We start from the raw sequence: 21747 nt of genomic DNA, 5'->3' as shown, positions 1-21747 counted from the left end.
CACTTGAATTCGAGCCCCTGCACTTAGAAAAAAGAGAAACTCCTCCAGCCAAGCCATCCATAGAAGAACCACCAAAGCTGGAGTTGAAGCCACTGCCCGCCCATCTCAGGTATGCGTTCTTAGGACCTAACTCCACATTACCTGTTATTATCTCATCTAGTTTGTTAGATGTGCAAGCACAACAACTTTTGCAAGTACTCACGGAGTGCAAGAATGCCATTGGGTGGACCATGACAGACATTAATGGGATCAACCCAACATATTGTATGCATAAAATTCTGCTGGAAGAGGGGCGCAAACCTACTAGGGAGCACCAAAGAAGGCTGAACCCCAACATGAAAGAAGTGGTGAAGAAGGAGGTTATTAAGTGGTTGGATGCGGGAATCATTTTCTCCATCTCTAATAGCAACTGGTTTAGCCCAGTGCAATGTGTTCCTAAGAAGGGTGGTATGACGGTGGTAAAAAATGATAACAATGAGCTGATCTCTACAAGAACCGTCACCGACTGGAGAATTTGTATGGACTATAGGAAATTGAATCTGGCCACCTAGAAAGACCACTTCCCAATTTCCTTCATTGATCAGATGCTTGACAGACTGGCAGGGAGGTCCCACTTCTATTTTCTGGATGGGTACTCAAGGTACAATCAAATCTCCATTGCACCAGAGGACAGATAGAAGACCTCATTCACATGTCCATATGGGATTTATGCCTTCTGGAGGATGCCTTTTTACCTATGCAATGCACCCGCCACATTCCAAAGGTGCATGATGGCCATATTCACCGACATGGTTGAAGACATAATGGAGGTGTTCATGGACAATTTCTCAGTGGTAGGAAACTCATTCGATGAGTGCCTTACAAACCTGACCCGAGTGTTGAAAAGGTGTATGGAGACTAACCTTGTAATTAATTGGGAAAAATGTCATTTCATGTTACAAGAGGGTATAGTCTTGGGACACCGGGTATCAAGCAAGGCAATCGAGGTGGATCGTGCTAAAGTTGATGTGATAGCAAAGCTGCCACCCCCACATCAGTCAAGGCAATCAGGAGCTTCCTCGGGCATGCCGGTTTCTACTAGAGATTCATCAAAGACTTCTCAAAAATTGCCAACCCTCTTAGTAAGTTATTAGAAAAAGATCACCCTTTCATGTTTTCTGATGATTGCAGTGCAGCATTCGAGGAGTTGAAAAAGAGGCTAGTCACAACACCCATCATTGTTGCCCCTAACTGGGAGCAACCATTCGAACTCTTGTGTGACGCCAGTGACTATGCAGTGAGGGCAGTGCTAGGACAGTGGAAAGACAAGATAATGCACCCAATTTACTATGCCAGTAGAACGTTGAGTAGAGCCCAGTTGAACTACAATGTGACTGAAAAGGAGATGCTGGCTGTGGTGTTCGCATTCGACAAGTTCAGATCATACCTGATTGGTTCTAAGGTAATTGTATATATCTTTTACCAAAATAAAACTTTCTGGTATACACACATCATGTTGGCAAATATAAGCCCTAGGTAATTTATATGAAATACCTATTTGACTACCACTAGTATTTTTTAATCGATGAGTGGTTTTATGAAAATATCTGGAAGGTATTACTCATTCTTTTATATAGCTCAAATCTGCTCCACTATCAAATAAAACAGTAAATTCTCTTTTAAAATTATAATCAATTGAAAGAGTTATTTTTATTAAAAACTTTTAAGTAGTAAAATACTGAAGTTTTTGTAAAAATTTATCTTCAACATAATCAATAGCTCCTAGTAATTTACTAGCAGCTTTGCCTTCAGATGTACATGCACCAATATCTTTTTAAGTAATATTAGTACTGAATTCTTTATTAATCTGAGTGTCAAAATTTTCTAATCTCAAAATTCTTTCATCCAAAGATATATTAGAAGCCTTTAACTCTGAGACTTCTTTCTTGAGATAATTAATCTCAATACTTAAATCTTGGATAGTAGCCAGTTTATCAGGCTGGGAGTTATTCTTAATAAGTCTTATGATTTCAGACATAGTGTAAGGCCCTTTTTGAGATAGAACTTCTTCTACCTCTGTTCCTACTTCTGAATTTGTAGGAAATTTATCAATGATTTGGGACCTTAATTCAGGGTCTTTAATAACCCTTAATAGTTCTAAAATACTATCATTGGTTAAGACATTGATATTCAAGTCTTTGAACTGAGAATAAATATTATATAGATCATCATCAGTTTTACAACATTGTTCCTTATTACATGATTCTTGCTCATCTTCAGAAGATGAAATATAATCTTCCTTTCAAAAGACTCGTAAGTCTTTACTGGTTGATGAATCATCCCTATCACTATCAGATATTTCTGGTGAGGAATTTAAAAGAATCTTATATAAGAATCTTTGATATTGTCATCTAAATCAAGTTCTTTAATCTTATCCTTGATTTTACAATCTGTAGCAAAATGTCCTACTCTACCACATTTGTAACATGCCTGTTTTTTTATTTTATAAACCCTTTTCTAGCCTTATGAAAAGCTTTTCTCCTTTGAGATTTTGCATACTATTTTTCATGAGAACCCTTTTTCTTATGCAATTTTTTCCTACTAGTAGGGATATCAATAGCAAATTGCTCACAAAATTCCCCTAATTGTTGTCTCTAAGTGAGACGATGCTTCTTTATCTGCTGATTTAGCTTGATCTCATTGCATAAATCTAAACCTTCTTGAGTGCATATACTAAACAATTTACCATATGAGTAATTATTATAATCAACACTCATTGTTGTGCATTTAAGGGTTTTTCTAACCCTTTCAGCAAATAAAGAAGGGAATCAATCTATAAATTTAGACTTCCAATGAGTATTATTAGTCTCTAGTGATGTAACGACCCGACCGGTCGTTTTGAGCTTTTACATCTTTGATCACCAATTTTCGGGCATGACTTGCCCCGTGTGGTGTATTATGATTTATGTAAATCATTGTTTTTGATTTTCAGAGTAATCATAATGAATTTGGAAGAACAACTCTCAATTTAAAACTTAAAATTTGAAAGGTTTGACCAATATTTGACTTGTTTGTATATGATCTCGGATCAGAATTTTTATGATTTGTTTAGCTCCGTTAGGTGATTTGGGACTTAAGAGCGTGATCAAAATGCATTTTGAAAGTCCGTGGAAGGTTTAGGCTTGAATTGGCGAAATTGAGATTTCGGCGTTCTCCAGTTGGTAGGTGAGATTTTGATATAGAGGTCGAAATGGAATTTCGAGAGTTATAGTAGCTTTGTGGTGTCATTTGGGATGTGTGTGTAAAATTTTAGGTCATTCGGACATGGTTTGGTTGGGTTTTTGATCAAAAGTGTAATTCGGAAGATTTTAGAAACTTAGGCTTGAATCCGATGTGATTTAGTAGATTTGATGTTGTTTGAGGCGTTCCGATGATTGGAGCAAGTTTGAATAAGGTATTGGGTTATGTTTGTGCTTTTGGTTGAGGTCCCGGGGGCCTCAGGGTGATTTTGGATGGTTAACAGAGAATTGGAATTTGTGTTGCAGCAACTGATATTGCTGCTTCTAGTATTTTCACACCGGCGGTTTGAGGACCGCAGGTGCGGCGCCGCATAAGCGGATAGTTGGTCGCAGAAGCAAAGCTGGTCACCGCAGAAGCGGTCAAGTGGCCGCATCTGCGAAGCCGCAGATGCGGAAGTCTTATCGCAGATGCGGTTGTGGGTTTTAAGTGAAGGACCGCATAAGCGGTGGTTAGGCCGCATATGCGGTTAAAGTACCGCAGATGCATAAAGGCTTGGGCAGAACATGTAAGTTATTTCATTTCGTGAGTTTGAGTTATTCTACCATTTTTTGACTTCCACCTTGGAGCTTTTGGGCCGATTCTGAAGAGAGAATCAAGAGACTTCGTTAAGGTAAGAAATTTCGGACCTAAAACACATTTCTATGGTGGTATTTCATGAATTTAGACTGAAATTAAAGGAATCTAAGGGCTAAAATAGAGGATTTGGGCTTGAGTTTAAGAGGCCTTAGATTGAGGATTTGAGGGGTCATTTGAACTCCGATTTTGGTATTCTTGATATGCATAGACTCGTGGGGAGATAAGGAATCTAATGATGTGAAAATTTCTGAGTTTCGAGAAGTGGGTCCGGGGCTCGGGTTTTGCTAATTTCGGGATTTTTGATATTTTTCGATTGTTTTCGCTTGGGCTTTGTTCCCTTGGCATATTTTGATGTTCTCGTTCTGATTTTGGATAGATTCAACGTACGTGGAGGCCGATTTGAGGGTCAAAGATGTCGCGAGCTAGAGATTTAGCCGGTTCGAGATAAGTAATGATTGTAAATGATGCTCTGAGGGTTTAAAACCCCGGATTTGCACATCATAGTGCTATATTAAGGTGAGACACACGCTTGATGACGAACGCGGGGTCGTGTACTATTGTAGATTGTGACTTGTTCCACCCCGATTGATGATTTTACCGCGTATTTGACTGAAAAAAACTATTTGCTATCATCATTAATTGGGTTGAATGCCATATTTGGGCCTAGTACCAACTATTTGAACCCTTCGGGGATTTTTGTTGATATTTTCTCACTGTTTTGACTTTATACTTGAACTCAGTCATGTATTTTTCCACTATTTTCAAAACTCAGCCAAGTTTATTTTGCTTTAACACTTGAAATTATATTTCAAATAATATTTTGGGCTGAGCATCATGTTTTACTATTGCCCGAGTGGCTTATGTGACTTTGACTGAGTAAGGCCGAGGGCTTGTATGGTGAGGATACTTCTGGATCAAGCTGCACGCCGCAGCGGTGAGATACTGATTTGATTATGAGGTCGAGAGCCTGAGATATGTACGCCACGAGGTGGCTTATTGATATTGATATGAGGCCGAGAGCCAGTTTATGATGCCACAAGATGGCTTGTTGATATTGATATGAGGTCGAGGGCCTGTTTATGATGCCACAAGGTGGCTTGATATTGCGCTTGGACCGTAAGAGGCCCCTCCCGGAGTCTGTACACCCCTAGTGAGCGCGGGTACGCATTGTGATGTGAGATTGAGCCCGAGGGGCTGATATTGTTCTATGTGATAGCCCGAGGGGCTAGTATTATTCTATGTGATTTGACCGAGGGGCTGGTACCGTTCTATGTGATTGCTCGAGGGACTGTTATTGTTCTGAGATATTGCCCGAGGGGCAGAGTTGTTGACATTGTGCCCGATGAGCGAACCTTTATGTGTTTATCTTTCATATTTACTTGTCATTTACCTGTTAAACTATGGGATTTGTGCCCGAGGGGCGGATTTTTGTGCTTATTTGCACTAAATGTTTTGCATTCATTTGCGTAACTGTTGAAAATGTCATTTTCAAAGAAGTTTAAACTGAGCTAAGATGTTTTAAGAGATTTTTTTACAGCTTCAGTGCATTCTTACTGGTTTTTGAACTGCTTCTATACGGCACCTTGATATGCTTTACGTGATTTCTTACCATTCATACTTTAGTTATGATTATTACTCATTGAGTTGGAGTACTCACTTTACTCTCTGCACCTCGCGTGCAGATTTAGGTATTTATGCACCCAGTAGCGGGTTTTGGCTGATCGGAGGCAGGGTCATCGGAGTTTAGTAAGGTAGCTGCAGGCGTTCGCAACATTGCTCATCTCTCTCTTCATTTCATTAGTCCGTATTTGTACACTTCAGGTCTTCAGTTATATTTATACCGTAGTAGATGCTCGTGACTTGTGACACCCTCATTACGGTTGTGTCGGGTTGTATTTTCGCTATTTATTATCATTAAATCATGCTTAGACTACTTTTATATTGTTTAACTGTTTTAAAAAGCGAATTGGGTTTGATTGGCTGGCCTTGCCTTCACGAGAGGTGCCATCACGATCGGGTTCGGGGTTAGGGTCGTGACAGGTAATTCCATTGCTTTAGATAAGAAAACATCTTTATACCATCTAAAAGATGTTAGGGTTTTACACCTTAGATTTTGGGGCATAGTCCTAATAGTCCTACTATTGTCAGACCATCTTCTAGAAAAATATTCTATAATATTCATAACTAAAGAATAGACAGAATTTTGAACAACCTTATCATCTTCTATCTTTGTCGCGTTCATAATTTGAAAACGCTGGTCGTGGGTGAGATAATTATCCCACCAGCCCTTTAATTGACTAGTAAATCCGGCTATGATCATTTTAGCAATAGCCCTATCTGTATTCTTATTAACTTTACAGATAGTACTGTACACAAGCATTCTATGTACTGCCATATAAATTTGCCTATCAGCAAGACCATCTATATTCCATTCATATATGTCTAACCCACTATAACCTTGGTGGTAGTGGTCATTGTCTTGTTCTTCTATTAGAACATCTTGTGGGGTTGGTCTTGGATAATAGAACATCTTTTGGTATGGTTTGCGAGCATATTTCTCAGAGATTTTATTAATCTCGTCATCCACTCTTAGACTTTTATCAGACATATGCTCTAAACTTAAAGGATTAACTTTAAATTCACCAAACTTCTTATTGAGAAGTTCTTCAATGTCATCAAGACTTTTTAATTTAAAGTCTTTTACCTCAGGAGGAGGTTGGATACTTGTAGTAGCAATCTGCTCTTTACCTTTAGTTTCTTTTTTGTTGAATTTTTTGGACTTTCAGCTATAAGCTTGTCCATTTTTTCTTGTATTGTAATAATCTGTTCACCCAGAATACTAATATACATATTAGTATAATTATTTTGTATGAGCATAGTATTCAAATTTAGTTGTAATAGTAGCTATATCATTTTCAAATAATTTTGAAAAAGCAGTAAAATATACTATTTTATCCTTTTCTCCTATTTGAAAAGATTGTTGTAGTGGAAAAACTAATTTGGTTATTTTGTCACTAGTGAGCATATCTCTTTCTAATGTAGAAATGTAATTATAGACATGTTTAGACATAAACCAAGGAACAAAAGCAATAATCTTATTTTTCTTGCTTATGTCATTATAAAACGCTTGTCTAAAGAATTGTATTAATTCTTCATTAAAATTTTCAAAAAATCATTTTCTGAAAATATCCCATCTAGGTTTTAAAAGTTCTTCAAGAATCATTTTTCTTGCCGGTGAACTCGGACTAAAATCTATTTGGTTTTCAACCATCATCTACACCATTTGAGAAATCCATTTCAGATGCAATTGGGTCAGGGCCTGAATTAAACTTGACAATGTTATCTTTGACTAATTCTTATATTATCAATTCTGTTATTTTCTCTAATTTGTGATGTGGATGCTCTAGATGGAAAATTTACCACATAATCAATTGGAGAAATATAAGAAGAGTGTAATCTAGTTAATCTAGATGCTAAACTGATATTATCAGTTTGAACGGGTTCGTTGAACCTGATTTTAATAGTCCCATTTGAGGTTTGTTCTATTTCTGTTACCTCAGTATTACCAGTGTTTTGAGGAGCCACTGCTTCCTCTATGATCCGTTCTTTGGGAAAATCTATTTCATCCCATTTTATAGGTCTTCTGGTAGTGACTTTAGATCTACCAAAATTAGTTTCTATAAGAATAGTCTCATTTCTGAAATCTATAATTTTGCACATAGGATTCAAAGTATATAAAGGTTTATAATAAATCCTATAACAAATGCATATTACTTCTGCACCAGGTAAATAATCATAACCATGTAATTTGATACTTAGTATTAAAGCATTTAAAGAGTTTTCATCAATCAGAGGAATCTGCAAATTTGGACGAGCATTAAAATAAACTGGACCATAAGCCAAACTGGTTTGCACAATCCCTATGAGAGACTTTTTCCTATTCTGGTTTCTGCCATCCCTGAGAGCTGCTATGAAGCTTTTAGGTAAGCCTCTTAAAGTAAGTGGCTTAAAAGCAACTTGTATTAAACCTATATGTATAAATATACGTGATTCCCTATAAGGGGCTAAATCACTTTCTGATAATAATCTGAAAGTGGCATGGTCACTGTCTATAGTGATGGTTTCTTCAGTAGTTTTAACTACGTGTTTAAATCCTATCTTTTCGAAGGTTCCTAACTGGTATATTACCTTAGGTTTGATTAATGGTATAATCCATTTATTTAGAAGATCTAATTGTTGGGGCAGTTCATATTCTTTTCTACTATTTTTAACAGTAGACTTTCTCCTAATGATATTCATTAAGAAAATAGTGTTAAACTTATCATCTAGTACTATTTGTTTCACATGGCTCTGATACCATTTTACCATTTTAATTTTACCGGTAAGATATGCATGATCGCTACCAATGGGGCTTCAGGAAATAAATTATAAGAACACCAGTCCTGGGCTCCTGGCCAGTCATAATTTTAACAGTATACCCTAAACCACGGTCCTTCTCACAACTCTTCAACGCCCATCTTGGCTAAAATGAATCCACCGAGAACTACCGGTTAAGTTGCCCTAACCAGGGTTTACCGTTAGAATTAGTAACTGCCTGTGCTATATTGTTCCAACCTATAGCCTCATTGGGGTGATACTGTATTATTTAATAACGGAGCATGCTTGTAAATAACATATGATGGCTAAGTTTAATACACAGATTTTTAGCCTATCATTTAGGCTAAATAACAGTAAAAGTATAGAATAATAAAAAGATAAATACATGAGACCGTTGGGTTGGTGGTCAAGTGTGTGTGTATATATATATATAGTTAATGTTATATCGAATATAGCTTATATACTATATACACACTTAATATAAAATGTAGTGCTATATTAATATTGTTTAAGTTTTAGCAACAACAATATATGAATATAACATATGTTAATTACATATGCTATATGACATGCATTATTTAAATATATAAAAACCAAATATGCATTCTTAGGTTAGTTAATTATTAATTAAGTTATTAGTCAATTCTTAGGTAAAATAGATAAATAATTATGCTAAAGCCCAATCCCTGACCCGGTTCAACAACCACCCAAACGACGTAGTTTAACATTAAAACTACGTTTTGGGACTCTTCCATCTTCTCCACTCTGGAAACCTAGCCGCAACGCCTCCCCCCTCTCCGCCGGAAACCGAGCCGCCTCTCCTCCTCCTTCTTCGCCCTCACAGACATACACACTATTCTCAGCAGAAAATACACACTCCCTCTCAGCTGGAACAAAATATGGGATAAGTTAAATGAAGATATAAAGATCCCAAAAGCTTGAAACGCAAAAGAAGAACTGGAATTTCTAAAGGAAGTAAGAATCGATTTCAAAACTCTACTTTTTTTTTCTGGTTTGCACAAGCAGTAGAAGTCGAGTTCCTAGCTGTTTTGCCGAGTTCGAATCTGTCGCCGCTGATGCTTCGACCATTGCAGTGTTTGCCTTATTCGGTTCATCTTCCTTGTTTGCCTTATTGAGAGGTACACAACTGTAAAACTACACTTTTCTGTATAAATTTGCTCCCTAAACTTAAAAGAATTATGCACTTGTAAACCGAATCAGACTGAAGAAATTTTGCTTGTAGTGCCTTCTCTATTTGACCGAATTAGATTGGAAATTTTTGCTTGAATTGCTTTCTCTATGTACCATTTTTAGAGTTTAGATGGGTGCAAACGAGTATGCAATTGTACCTAAATATGTTCAGGAATATCATATATGTCTAGGAATGAAACAACACCATATAGGTTTATTTTTCTCCAGATTCTTGTGTTTATGGTCTACTAAATTTGGGCTGCCCTAATCAACTGACCACCGTATCCAAATGTCTTGCCCTAATTAACGTCATGAGTAATGGACTGTTATATAGTTTTCTGAATTAAATCTTTACACCTTTGTTCATCTTTGTTGGTTTCTGTTGCACCACAACTAAGTCCCTGTAGTTCCGAGTGTATTTGTTTCTGTAGCAGAGCCAAGCATTATTTAACATTAATTTTTTTAACCAAAAAAACCTTAAATTTTGATATAGTTTTCCAATTAATAAAAATATGAGAGTAGTACTTTGTAGGCTTCTGTCTCTCCACCAGCAAACAAACTGTTCGTTTTATGAAACTGTTGAGTATGCAGTTTTAGTACTGGAGTTTTGTTAAAGTTTCAATCTTCATTATGCTACTTACCGTTTTAGGTTAAATTGAAGGAAGACAGGAAAATTAAGGGATAGATAGGCGTGGAGATCGATTCGCCATCTAGTCGTGTTGTACTACTGGTTTGAAGCCCGAGCGTTTAGGTAAAATCCTATCCATTGTTCATCAATTTTATGTCTTTCTTTGTTGATTGATTTTGAGATTGTTCATCAATTTTATGTCTTTCTTCTGCTAGTGGTTTGAAATTAGTTATAGATTCAAGTTTGTAAACTTCAAGTATAGTTTCTATTAGTTCATGTTTAGCTCGTCGTGATAATTAACTAAAGTTTTAGCTTTTCGGCATAATCACTTGTTAATTTGGTTACTCGTTTGTTTGAGTTAGCGGTATTAGTTAGTTGTTTGTTAGTTGTGAATCAGTGATGCTAGTCTTCTCTCGGTGATTCTTAGCTCAGTCGTCTATATGTTCGAGTTAGCCATCTTGTGGGTGTTGATTTTAGGTCATATTCAATAATTAATCAATTGAGTATATGAATCTTGAAGCCGAAGCCGAGCGAGCGATGACGACGGCCGAGACTTGCTTTCTTCTCAACTCTTTAAGAGCTAAAAGAAAAGCAATTGCTTATATACCCATCAAAAACCTCTTCCTCTTCCAATATGGGACAATGACCCTTTGTCAAGAGGGGAAACTTAAATTTTCCCTTAAAAATTTCATCTCCCTCCATTTCCCAATCATCCTCTTTTAAGCCATATTAATGCTTGAAAACCCAACAATTACTCTGCCTATCTGTTAAGTTGTTCATTGAAGTCTATCGGATTGTCATACTTTTGCTCTTCAGGAATTTTCTACCTGCGGGTCTGTGGAGTTGATGCTATATTTTCTCTATTTATCTGTGTTTTGATATTTTTAGAGTAAATCACCAAAATTTGTATTTGAACTAAAAGTTTAAGCACAAATTATCAATATTCAAATGGTTTTAGCAATAATCGATTATTAAATTTTATTTTCTACCCTCAAACAAGAATTTCAAGCTTTAAAGGTTGAAGAACTATGATGTTCAAGTAAAAAAGGGAAATATTTTGTTAAAACCGTAAAAACTAGAAAATATTTTGCCAAGACCATCCCTTTGAGGATAATGCCGTGCTAACTTCAATACAAGGGTGTGCTATATACGCTACTAGAAAAATGACTTTTTTCGTCCAAAAATTTCCGATCGATTAAAACTATGATCGAAACCGAGCCGCCTCTCCTCCTCCTTCTTCACTCTCACAGACCTCCACACTATTCTCAGCAGAAAATACACACTCCCTCTCAGCTGGAACAAAAGCTGGGAGAAGTTAAATGAAGATCTAAAAATCCCAAAAGCTTGAAACACAAAAGAAGATCTGGAATTTCTAAAGGAAGTTTTCTTCATTTAGTATTATCTTGTACAAATCACAAAGGTAGAGATGGGTGTCCGTTCTTACAAGGATTGGGTATTCATCTCCACTTTTAAACTTCAGAACTTGTTATTTTTAAATGTCTCTCACTCCTCCCTCTAAGAAATTTCTTCACACTTTTTGATATCTATATCCCTTACTATATTCACTACCACTACTATCAACTTGAAATCTTACTATTTGATTGATGTTACGGCCTATCTCAGTTACTCGAGAGTATAAACAAAAATCTTACTGCTGGTTGAAGTCTCCAAAACACTTAGGCCTCATATGTTTGCACTTAATGGAGGTCTGAATCTTAATTATCAGATCTGAGACATTAAGTGCGTTTGTTTTTAAAGTCTGAATCTTAATTATTTAGATCTTATTCATTAAGTGTGTTTGTTTTTTTTACTTCACAACCACTTAATGGGTCTGAATAGGTCTGTATGATTAAGATCTATAACGGAGACTTAATTTCATTAAGATGCTATCACATATTCATTATTAACTGCCACCACCGCCTACCATTATCAACTACCACCATGCCACCACCACCAGCACCACCATGCCACCATCATCCTCAATCATAGGCGCCATTGATGATATTAAGTCATTTTTTGTTAGGTTTGAGTCGCGTGGAGACAAATTTTAGGGAAAATACTATTTTCGAGGATAGACTTGGCCACCCTATCATCATCAACAACCACAGCCGGCACTGCCCATCATCATAACCTGCCACCACCCACCCACCACCTTCCTCAGTCACAACTACTACCACCACCCGCCATTATTAACTATCACCACCCACCATCACCATCCTCAATCATAATCGCCATCACTACCAATCACTACTAGCTACTAGCATGAACTACCATCATCAACCAAAACTACCACCAACCACCGCCTCTAGTCGGCATTCACCTGTTAGCCATCACCACTAATAACTATCATATTTTAAAAAAAACTATATATTTTATTGATAGAATATTAGATTAGTTAGTATTTTATTTGAATTTTATGTTTATTAATTTTCAAATAAAGATATTTAGATGTTAAAAATCAAACAGTCTTAATTATTTAGTATTCAGATTTTAATACACATCTTAATATATTCAGATTCAGATGTCTTAATCTTAATACACATCTTGATATTCAGATGTGTATTCAGATTCAGACGTCTTAATCTTAAAAGAAACAAATGAGGCCTTAGTATCACTGCTATGTCTAAATAATTTAAATGAAGTGTTACCCAACATGACATAATAAAGAGTAAACAGCATATATCTTACCATATCATGAGTTATCCAAGTGTTAATAAGAAGGAAGTTCTGTATTTGAGAATGAATACAATAGCAAGTGAAGAGAATGTATTAAGAAAAAATTGTTTACTTTATGGGCCATCTTAGTGAAATTTCTAATTAGAGATCAGCTGGTTACACTATTTAATGATGTTAGCCACGTGTCGGATGACTATGATAAAACATAATAATGAAGCACCTCTCGACCTCCCAGAGCAGGCACAAAAAGAAAAACACAATCAATCTGCTTTCAGCCTATGGAAACAAATCAAATTGCAAATGCAACAGGCACCACTACAAGTACTTTTGAATAATGATTGAAACCGAAGAAATTTGCAAATCTCTTTAAGAAATTGTCATTCTTTTAACCGTAAAAGGTCCTTACATGAAATTTTGAGAATTACATGTTGGTTAATGAGGACACATCATAAGCAGAGATGCTAACTTTCTGAAAGACTATAAATCACCAAAAGAGAGAGAAATAAAAAGTAAAATTACACCAATCAGACGATATCTACTCTATTTATATAGAATACGAGAAGCAAATCATTCTGATAATTCCAAATGTAACATCAAAAAATTAACAAAGTGACAAATTTGAGGACAAAGCTCCAACAAATTTGGAGATTCAAAAATTATTTACAAAACAAATGATAAAAAAAGACACAACGAAATTAACTACCAAAAATTTAGCTACTCAAACATGGGTGATATAATAAAGATAAATACATAACAAAAAATTTATTCGATGACTACATAAGTCCCTTTAATTTAATCGAGAATTTGTTTATTAAAATTCAGACAATATTATTGAAAACAATAGAATAAAGTTTAAAATAAAATTATTTCAAGAGTAATAAACTATATATCTTCTATTATATTACAAAAACAAGTAGCAGAGAAAACTATTAAATAAAGTAATATGCTAATAAAATTTTCTATTAACAATGTAATAATACTAAATATTGGATGATATAAAAGTTATTCACTGTCTGTATAAGCCCCTTAGTTTAATAGAGATTTTATTCATTAAAATTTAGATAATATATTATTAAGAACAACAGTATAAAATTTAAAATAAAAAATATTTAAACATTAATAAAATTACATACCTTCTCTTATATTACAAAAAGAAAGCGAGCAGACAAAAATAGCAAACAATATAATATACTAATAAAAATTTCTATTAAAAATGTAATAATACTAAACAACGGATAATATAATAAAGAAAAATATGTAACAAAAAAGTTATTCACTGACTACATAAGTACCTTTAATGTAATAGAGATTTTATTATTGCGTATATCGTATTGACAAATAAGATGACAATTGAAACTTTTTAAAGCAATACGTCTAATAGAATCAAACAAGCCCGATCATAATTTAATTTAATTAATATTTTTTTAATATTGATCGCGCATCGCGCGGGTACGACTACTAGTTAATATAAAATACGGAAACGAGCCCCAAATATCGGGGTGTCACTGAGTTATGAGCGTCTAAAACTATAAACTAAGATATATAAACTGTCTAACTGTCCAAAAGAAGAAATGACAAAAGGAGTAACAAGGTCCTGCGGAATTAGCATCTACCTTGCAATCTCCACAGATAGCCGGCCTGAACTCAACGATCACCACGCGCTAACTCACCTGGATCTGCACATAAAGTGTAGGGTGTAGTATGAGTACAACCGACTCAGTAGTAACAGAAATAACTAAGGAACTGAGCAGTAGTGACGAGCTAAGTAAAACAGTCCAATTATTTATTTTCACAATTTTAAAAAAATAAACAGAAATAAACAAGATGGCGTATTCCGAAGATACCCAAAGTAGGGCGACGGAGAGGCCCTAACACTCGCTTCTAAATAGTTAGAATCATTAGAATTAGAATTAGAATTTTTCCTTTTTAATAAAGAAAACATAAATTTTTTCCTTTCTAATAAATAAACACAAATCAACTTGAAGAAAAACACATCCTACTCTAAATTAAAACAGGCGCCCTTTTCTTCACAATTTCCAAATAAAAAAAAACTTAGGGTTCTGCCTTCACTGTCACCGTCTGCCGGACGCCGTGAACTCTCCGGTGTGTATACTCTTCTTCTTTCTTCGGTTCTTCTTTTCTTTTTTTTCCCCATGTTTTCCTCATATTTCATATTTGACAATTTATATAAAATTTAACTTTTAATCTTTGATTCTAGGTCTCGATCCTTTCTAAAATTTAAACCCATACACTTAAAATTATAACTCTGCATTTTGGCCAAACGTGCTATTAAAAAAAAAGCTCCTATCCCTCGTTCTAGAGTCGCACTGTAAGGCAATTTTATAGTGTATTTTCGTAATATTAGGTAGATACAAATGTGATCATTAATAGAAGTAGATAATGTACTAGAAAATATTAAAGTTCTAGTTCTAATAGCAATTCTTGGTAGGTTCAGTTCTAATTGCAACCCCTGGTGTGAGCCATTATGCCCCAATGCCCAGTCCAATTAGTTGGCACTTGGCATGACTAATTTGATAATTTGTACTTGTGAAGAACAAGCTACCCTATAAGATATTGAGATTCATCTAATTTGATAGGACATCATCATTATAAGATTCTTTTAGAAAAGAATTGATAAAGATAATATGTATATATCTATTTATTTAATTGTTGCTTTGGCCGACAAATTTGATTAAAAATAATTATCGCTTTAAAAAATTTAAGACATTAATTCTTTCTTTGTCAAATATTTGATCTATACAATTTATTAAAAATTCTTACCAATCTATCGATTTTCAGAATTTAAGCACAGACAGTGAACAATGTAGTCAATTAACACTTTTGATTACTAGTATTAAATAATACAACAATTAGAAAATGTGCCGCTTTATTTTCGGGGTGGTCAAATTAGTCACAACTTGCACATTGTTCTTTGCTCCATGTTAAAAGTTTGATCCATGCCCAAAAACGCCTCTAGTTGAGTGGTCACACAAATCGAAACAGAATACGGATCTAAAATTATCCGACCGATTTTTGGTCCGCCAATTTCAAACGACGCCACCGTTCCTTTTTCTCGGCGATTCGATTGAACAGAGCCACCGTCCACCACCAGCTGCCAACTCGTTTTCTCCAGCGAAATCGAACAGTAAGTTTCATTCTCTCCTCTCCACATTTTCTCTTCTTTGTCAACAACAACAACAACAACAACGACCCAGTTATATCCCATAAGTGGGGTCTGGGAAGGGTAATATGTACGCAAACCTTACCCCTACCCCGAAGGGTAGAGAGGCTGTTTCCAGGAGACCCTCTTCTTTGTCTCTAATCCCTAATTCCTTTATCTAATTGTTCTAGACATTGCAATCAAATATATATATTTATATATCATTATTTTCCTAGGAACTATCATTGATTGGTGAATTCTTTGCATATGCTAAGCTTTGGTGAGCTAAGTTACTGGGTGGGTGTGCTTGTAGGGGAAGCAAGAATTGGAGGTGCGCGCTAGCTGGCTCGAACACCACCAATATAAAGAAGAAAAAAGTTAAAGACAGTCCTAGGTTTTATGTGAAAAAAAGATAACTTTTTTATTGATAATTAATGTTTCTTTATCGAACCTGTTAAGCACTTTAGCAACTGTTCAACAGCAAATTGATTATAGCTTTCGATTGATTTGCAAAATTTGAAGAAATAGTCTCTAGTGATGAAGAATAAAGTATCTCTATGTAGTTCATGTGAGTGAAGGGTCAAAACCAGCTTCGTTATATGAATTCAGAAACTCATCGTTAAATCAGGAACTAATTGAGAAGCAGGGAATCTAGAAAAGTATTAGATGTTACAGAGAGCATGTTTTGGAGGCTGACCTGAGCTAGGCGAAGTTATAGTTCAGTTTGATCCAAGTTTTTCAACGAATTCAGCAATTATTTGTGCTGGAATTGATTTATGTGATGAGCTATTGATTGATTTACGCTAGATTGATAATTCCATTGGGTTAAGTTTGCGCAGAAGTAGTTTGCTCTGCTTCAAGGAAATGGAATTGCTCTTGTGAGAAATTTGGTCTGGTGTCAGGTGGGGGTGGGAATCGCTGGCAGACACTTCTTTCAAGAACGGTAGTGGGGACTAAGCAGGGGAGAGAGTGAAGGGCATATTTGCATTAGTTTAGGAAGAATATTTGGGGTGGGAGGGAGAGGGAAACAGAAATTTGGAAGGTTAGAAGAGTTGACTGGTTATCAGATGCAAAAAATGAAAATTTGTTTGAACTGTGACCTCGACGAAAAAAGATAGTTTCATTAACCCATGAATCAACATTGCGGGAACATCTTTGTGATCTCCATAATTTTCTTTTCCTCCCTTTTGGTCTTGGATCACTATATGAGAGACACCCTCTTTTTGACAAGTCACTATATGGGAGACTCATTCATATTCTACATAAGGACAAAAATGTTGCGGATCAATCTCTCTCCCTCCCTCTCTCTTGTGAATCGGTCTTGATTCTTAGGGAGAGAATGATTCCTGATCTTTTTGAGTAATTAATACTGTTGAAGTATCACATTTATTTGCTAATTCATTGCAGTTGACCATTATGAGCAACTTATTCTTCCTTCAGGAACACTACTTTTTGATGACTCCTGTATTTCGCTTAAAGCATTTGCACATGAGTTCCAATGGTGTATTGCTGTGGTTCCCCCTTTCTTTATAAAACCAAAGAACAAAGTTTTATCTTGCTATAGCCACAAGTGTAGTCCCTTTCGCTTGATGAAGTAACTGCACACCAGTTGCCATGTTAAGCTCCATTCAAATGTTAAGTTCCAGTAGGTTCCTCTTGGTTCTTTGCTTCAAGGTTCCTAACATGTAATCTCATATTCTTCATTGTATCGTTTTCTTAATATGGTTATTAGGTTGCATTTGAATTGTGGCTATTTGTTTCCATAAAATGGTATAGTGAGACTTCATGGTTATGTTTTTTCAAATGAAATGAGAACAATTGTTCTGGATATCCTCTCTTTCCCTCCCCCGCTCCCATTCGAAGAAAAGAGAGAAGTAAAATAAGACTCATGTACAATCTGAAGGAGAAATCTGAATCAGATATTACCATTATCTTTCCTTTCCTTTTGCCCATTATGTCATGTGCTTTATGATTCTTTTCTCACATGTTTTTAATTTCTGAATTTAGTGAAGTTGAAAGAACTATGAATATACATTTGAATACTGTGTGACAAGGATGCCAGGCATACCTTTAGTGGCTCGTGAAACCACGTAAGATATTCCCTGTGCCTGCATTTGAGGTCTTATAATTATGTTTGTCAATAATTACATTTTAAAATACTGCAATGCACTTACTGAAACAAGGATATTGATTGTTATATTATAATTTGTGGAACAGGCATTACACTTGCTACTGCAGTTATTCTACAGTTACGGACTCAATGTGCAGGCAAGATTTTGCTACACATTTGTCAGCAGAGGAGAAGATTGCTGCTGAAGAAAGCCTTTCAACTTATTGCAAACCTGTTGAACTCTACAACATTCTCCAACGTCGTGCCGTTAGAAATGTAATATGCTTAAAGACCACTTTTTACCTATTCCTCAAGGCTAACATTTTGGCATTAGTTTCCTTGTTGATATTAATGATCTTGGAAAGATTGCTGATTTTATCGTTTTTGCTTACATGCATCAAACATTCATTTTAAATAAGCACATCTTGTTTAAGTTGAAGTGTTTCCGGTAAAACTCAAGACTATTATCCTTATTCTCAGCGCTGATGTCTTATATATACGCATCTTTTGTGAGTTCAAGCATTTTTGATAAAAGCATACTCAAGATTATTATCTTTCTCTCAACCACGATTTTGAGAGGATGTTTTTGGTCCTGACTCCCTCCCATTTTTCTGGCTGCCAACTGTTACAAGTTTTAATGTAATTGGTCTCGTCACTTTTTTGATGTGTTAATTATACATTCATCATTGGCATTTCCTGCAAGATGTTTCTAACAGAATGCAGAATATCATGCAGCCTTCCTTCCTTCAAAGATGTTTACATTACAAAATTCAAGCAAAGCACAAAAAGAGGTATATTTTGATTGTGATTGCTTTCACTCCCAAATTTCCCCATATGCAAGGTTATGTCTCATATGCTCTATACTAGAGACTCTGAGGTACTTCTGATTGTCCCATAATATAGTCTATGCTGATTCGGAAGTGAAGCTCTAAATATGTGGGGAGACATGCTTCCTTTACTCTATTCTCTTGGGTTTGTTTGAATTATTTCACAATTATAGTTGCTGCTTAGTCATTATTATTGTATTAAATTTAAAGAATTTGTATAGAGATGATCAGGAAATGATTCAGTGGTCTAAATCAAACAAGTCCCAAGTGATAATATAGGTCTTCACAATCTGATTCAGTGTTCATACTTCATAGCACTACACTTTGACTCTTTCGTAAACATTTTTCTTTCAAACATTTGTTCATGGGTACTTACACCATATAGGTGCAAAGTAATATTAGAAGACAGACCCAATTACTGTTGCCAAGTTTGTCTAAGTCGAAGGCAAAGTCTACTGACTACTGTTTGAAATAGCTGATGAAACACAATTTCGTTCAGTCTGTAGTTGGTGATCAAATATTATACGTGTTATTGATCATATCATCCTATAATATCATCCATTGTTTTAAAGCAAAAAGCGACGAGTTCCACAAGGTTTGAGGCGAAAAGCGAAGGGAAGTGCACACTTTTTTAAGTGAAACACACAATTTTCATTAAATTAAAAAATGCAAAATGTATATTAATTTTGTACTATAATAAGCGAATTTCAATTAAAACTAGTATATATGATTTCAATTAAAATGTATATTAATTTTGTACTATAATTTTGCACGTTAATAATGACACGTGATGATTTAAATATTTATTTATTTGAAGGAACAATAAAATTTAATTAATGAGATAAATTTTATGTATAATACAACAATCACCTAAATGCCGAAAAATATTATTACATTAGTATAATACATGAATTTAAAATAAAAGGACATCATCAAAACTTACGCAAATGATCATTTTTGTCAGGTTAGTTAGATAATTATATATTAAAGTTTAAAAGTATTTAATGTGATGGTATCTTAACGAACATTTATTTGTGGACAATATTTTTTTGTGTATGTTTCCTCCTATTGTGTTGGTTCTTTTATTGGATGCTCTTCTTCGTTTTCGACACGAAGCAAGAAGATATTGAATACTGTATCTGTCTTACATTATAGTTTCTTGTTAGTTGAATCTTTTTCTTTGAAGCCAGAAGTATAGCTTTGGCAAGCTAGCTTTTACTGTCGCTGCTTTTGTCGATTTTGGAACTACTGATAGTACTTGACATAAATCACCTCCCAAACCATTAATTTTTCACTAAACGGTTCATTAATATCCAGTATATCTCTAGAACTCCGGGCAATTATTTCGATTGTTTGACACTTAGCCATAAGTGCTTCATCCCGCATTATTATTATATTTGCTCTCCTTATAAATTTAGCACCATTGCTCTGCTTTGATATATTTGTGATGATTATTTAAATTATTTGAAGAGGTATATCAAATCTAAAGTGGGTGGTCTCACAATAAAATCGTTGTTTGTACACCACTTGCTATTATTGCTAACAATGTTTTGCCTCTTGATATGATATTTGCAAGTAATGCGTGACATAAAAAAATATTATGATTTCGTCGGAGACATCTACAAAGAATAATTCCGTTATACCTGAGTCGACTCTTTATAACATAGTATTGAAAACTTATTCTTGTTTAGGATTTAACTTTGATTGTGCTTCCTCAGACACTTGTATAGCATTTGATTCTTAATAAACCTTTTTACTTTGTGTTCTAACGCTCTTTTTATGGAGTAAATTTATATACACTAAGATTTTTATTTTAACTTGAATAAGAATTTTACCCATATGATGAATTTAAAAAATAATTGAATTGGATTCTTTTGCTAAATAATTAATTAAAAGATTTAATTATTTGGTTTTAACATAAAAAATAATTTATTCTATAGTTATTCAGATCTTAATATTAGTCCATCTCTTGAAAGCCAAAAAATATTATTACATTAGCATAATACATGATTCAAAAATAAAAGGATATCATTAGAACTTACACAAATGATCAATTTAGTCATGTTGGTTAGATAATTATGTATTATAGTTTAAAAGTATTTGATGTGATGATGTCTTACCGAACACTTTTTTCTAAATGATGTTTTTTTTTGTATATGTTAATTTCTTTCTAATGCTTTGGTTGCTTACTAGACAACAAGATTCCTCTTGAAAGTGTAACATATAGTTGTTCGTGCAAGAAAACATATTGCAATAAATATAGTCTAATATTTAAGATGTTTGTCCTTGTGCTTTATTTATTATAATTGCAAAATATAAACATACCTAAAATTATTTTCACACAAATTTAGAAGGATATTCTTTAATTTCGGAAGACGAAAGTTGAATTCAGGGATAAAAATATACTTAAAAGTACATTGACCAGTATCATAATTTTTCTATGTACGTGCTATTACATAAGCTATTCGGCGGATCTAAGTTTTTCAGTAGCATGAAGGGCATATTTTTTTCCAAAACCAATATATATGCAATGGAAGATCAATTTTAACTTAGTATATTATATATACGATGACACTCACATATGTAAGAATTAATAAACTTGACAACAAACCTGTGTGGTAGAAGGCCATTTGGTATTAAAGTATTTAAGTATTTTTTTTGGTAGTAATTGTTGGTATCATCTTCTGCTGAGTCAAAAACTGAAAAATATTTTATTTTTACCATAAAATTTCGCAATTAACCTTTTATTTAGTTGATCAATATATTCATTTATGCTAGCTAAGATAGCTTTTTAATTTCTATCATGCAATTTCCACAAATTGCGTTTTAATATAATGATAGAAATATTTCCCTTATAATGCACTATTATTTCGAAATCATCTTTTATTAGATGCTCCCCTTCATTTCCGACACGAAGCAAGAA

The 21747-nt window shown here is 34.6% G+C and overlaps 1 protein-coding gene across 7 annotated transcripts in view; it reads left to right on the top strand.

Annotated features, from left to right (window-relative positions):
• The first annotated feature begins 8974 nt into the window (after positions 1-8974).
• LOC104248641 (polycomb group protein EMBRYONIC FLOWER 2-like) overlaps positions 8975-21747 on the top strand; it is a 32194-nt gene continuing 19421 nt past the window's right edge. For 2 of the 7 annotated variants that reach the window (XM_009804944.2, XM_009804949.2), the window contains exons 1-5: positions 9238-9371; positions 10073-10174; positions 17895-17977; positions 18105-18273; positions 18721-18788. In XM_009804944.2, the coding sequence (XP_009803246.1) occupies positions 17943-17977; positions 18105-18273; positions 18721-18788 (272 nt within the window). In that variant the 5' untranslated portion in view covers positions 9238-9371; positions 10073-10174; positions 17895-17942. Of the gene's footprint in view, positions 9372-10072; positions 10175-17894; positions 17978-18104; positions 18274-18720; positions 18789-21747 lie in introns of all 7 variants that reach the window. The other 5 variants (XM_070171750.1, XM_009804945.2, XM_009804947.2 and 2 more) reach the window with 5 other exon arrangements.

This window comes from Nicotiana sylvestris, chromosome 4 (genome assembly GCF_000393655.2).
Source record: "Nicotiana sylvestris chromosome 4, ASM39365v2, whole genome shotgun sequence".
NCBI classification, from domain to species: Eukaryota; Viridiplantae; Streptophyta; class Magnoliopsida; order Solanales; family Solanaceae; genus Nicotiana; species Nicotiana sylvestris.
This window is presented reverse-complemented; position numbering and strand designations above follow the sequence as displayed.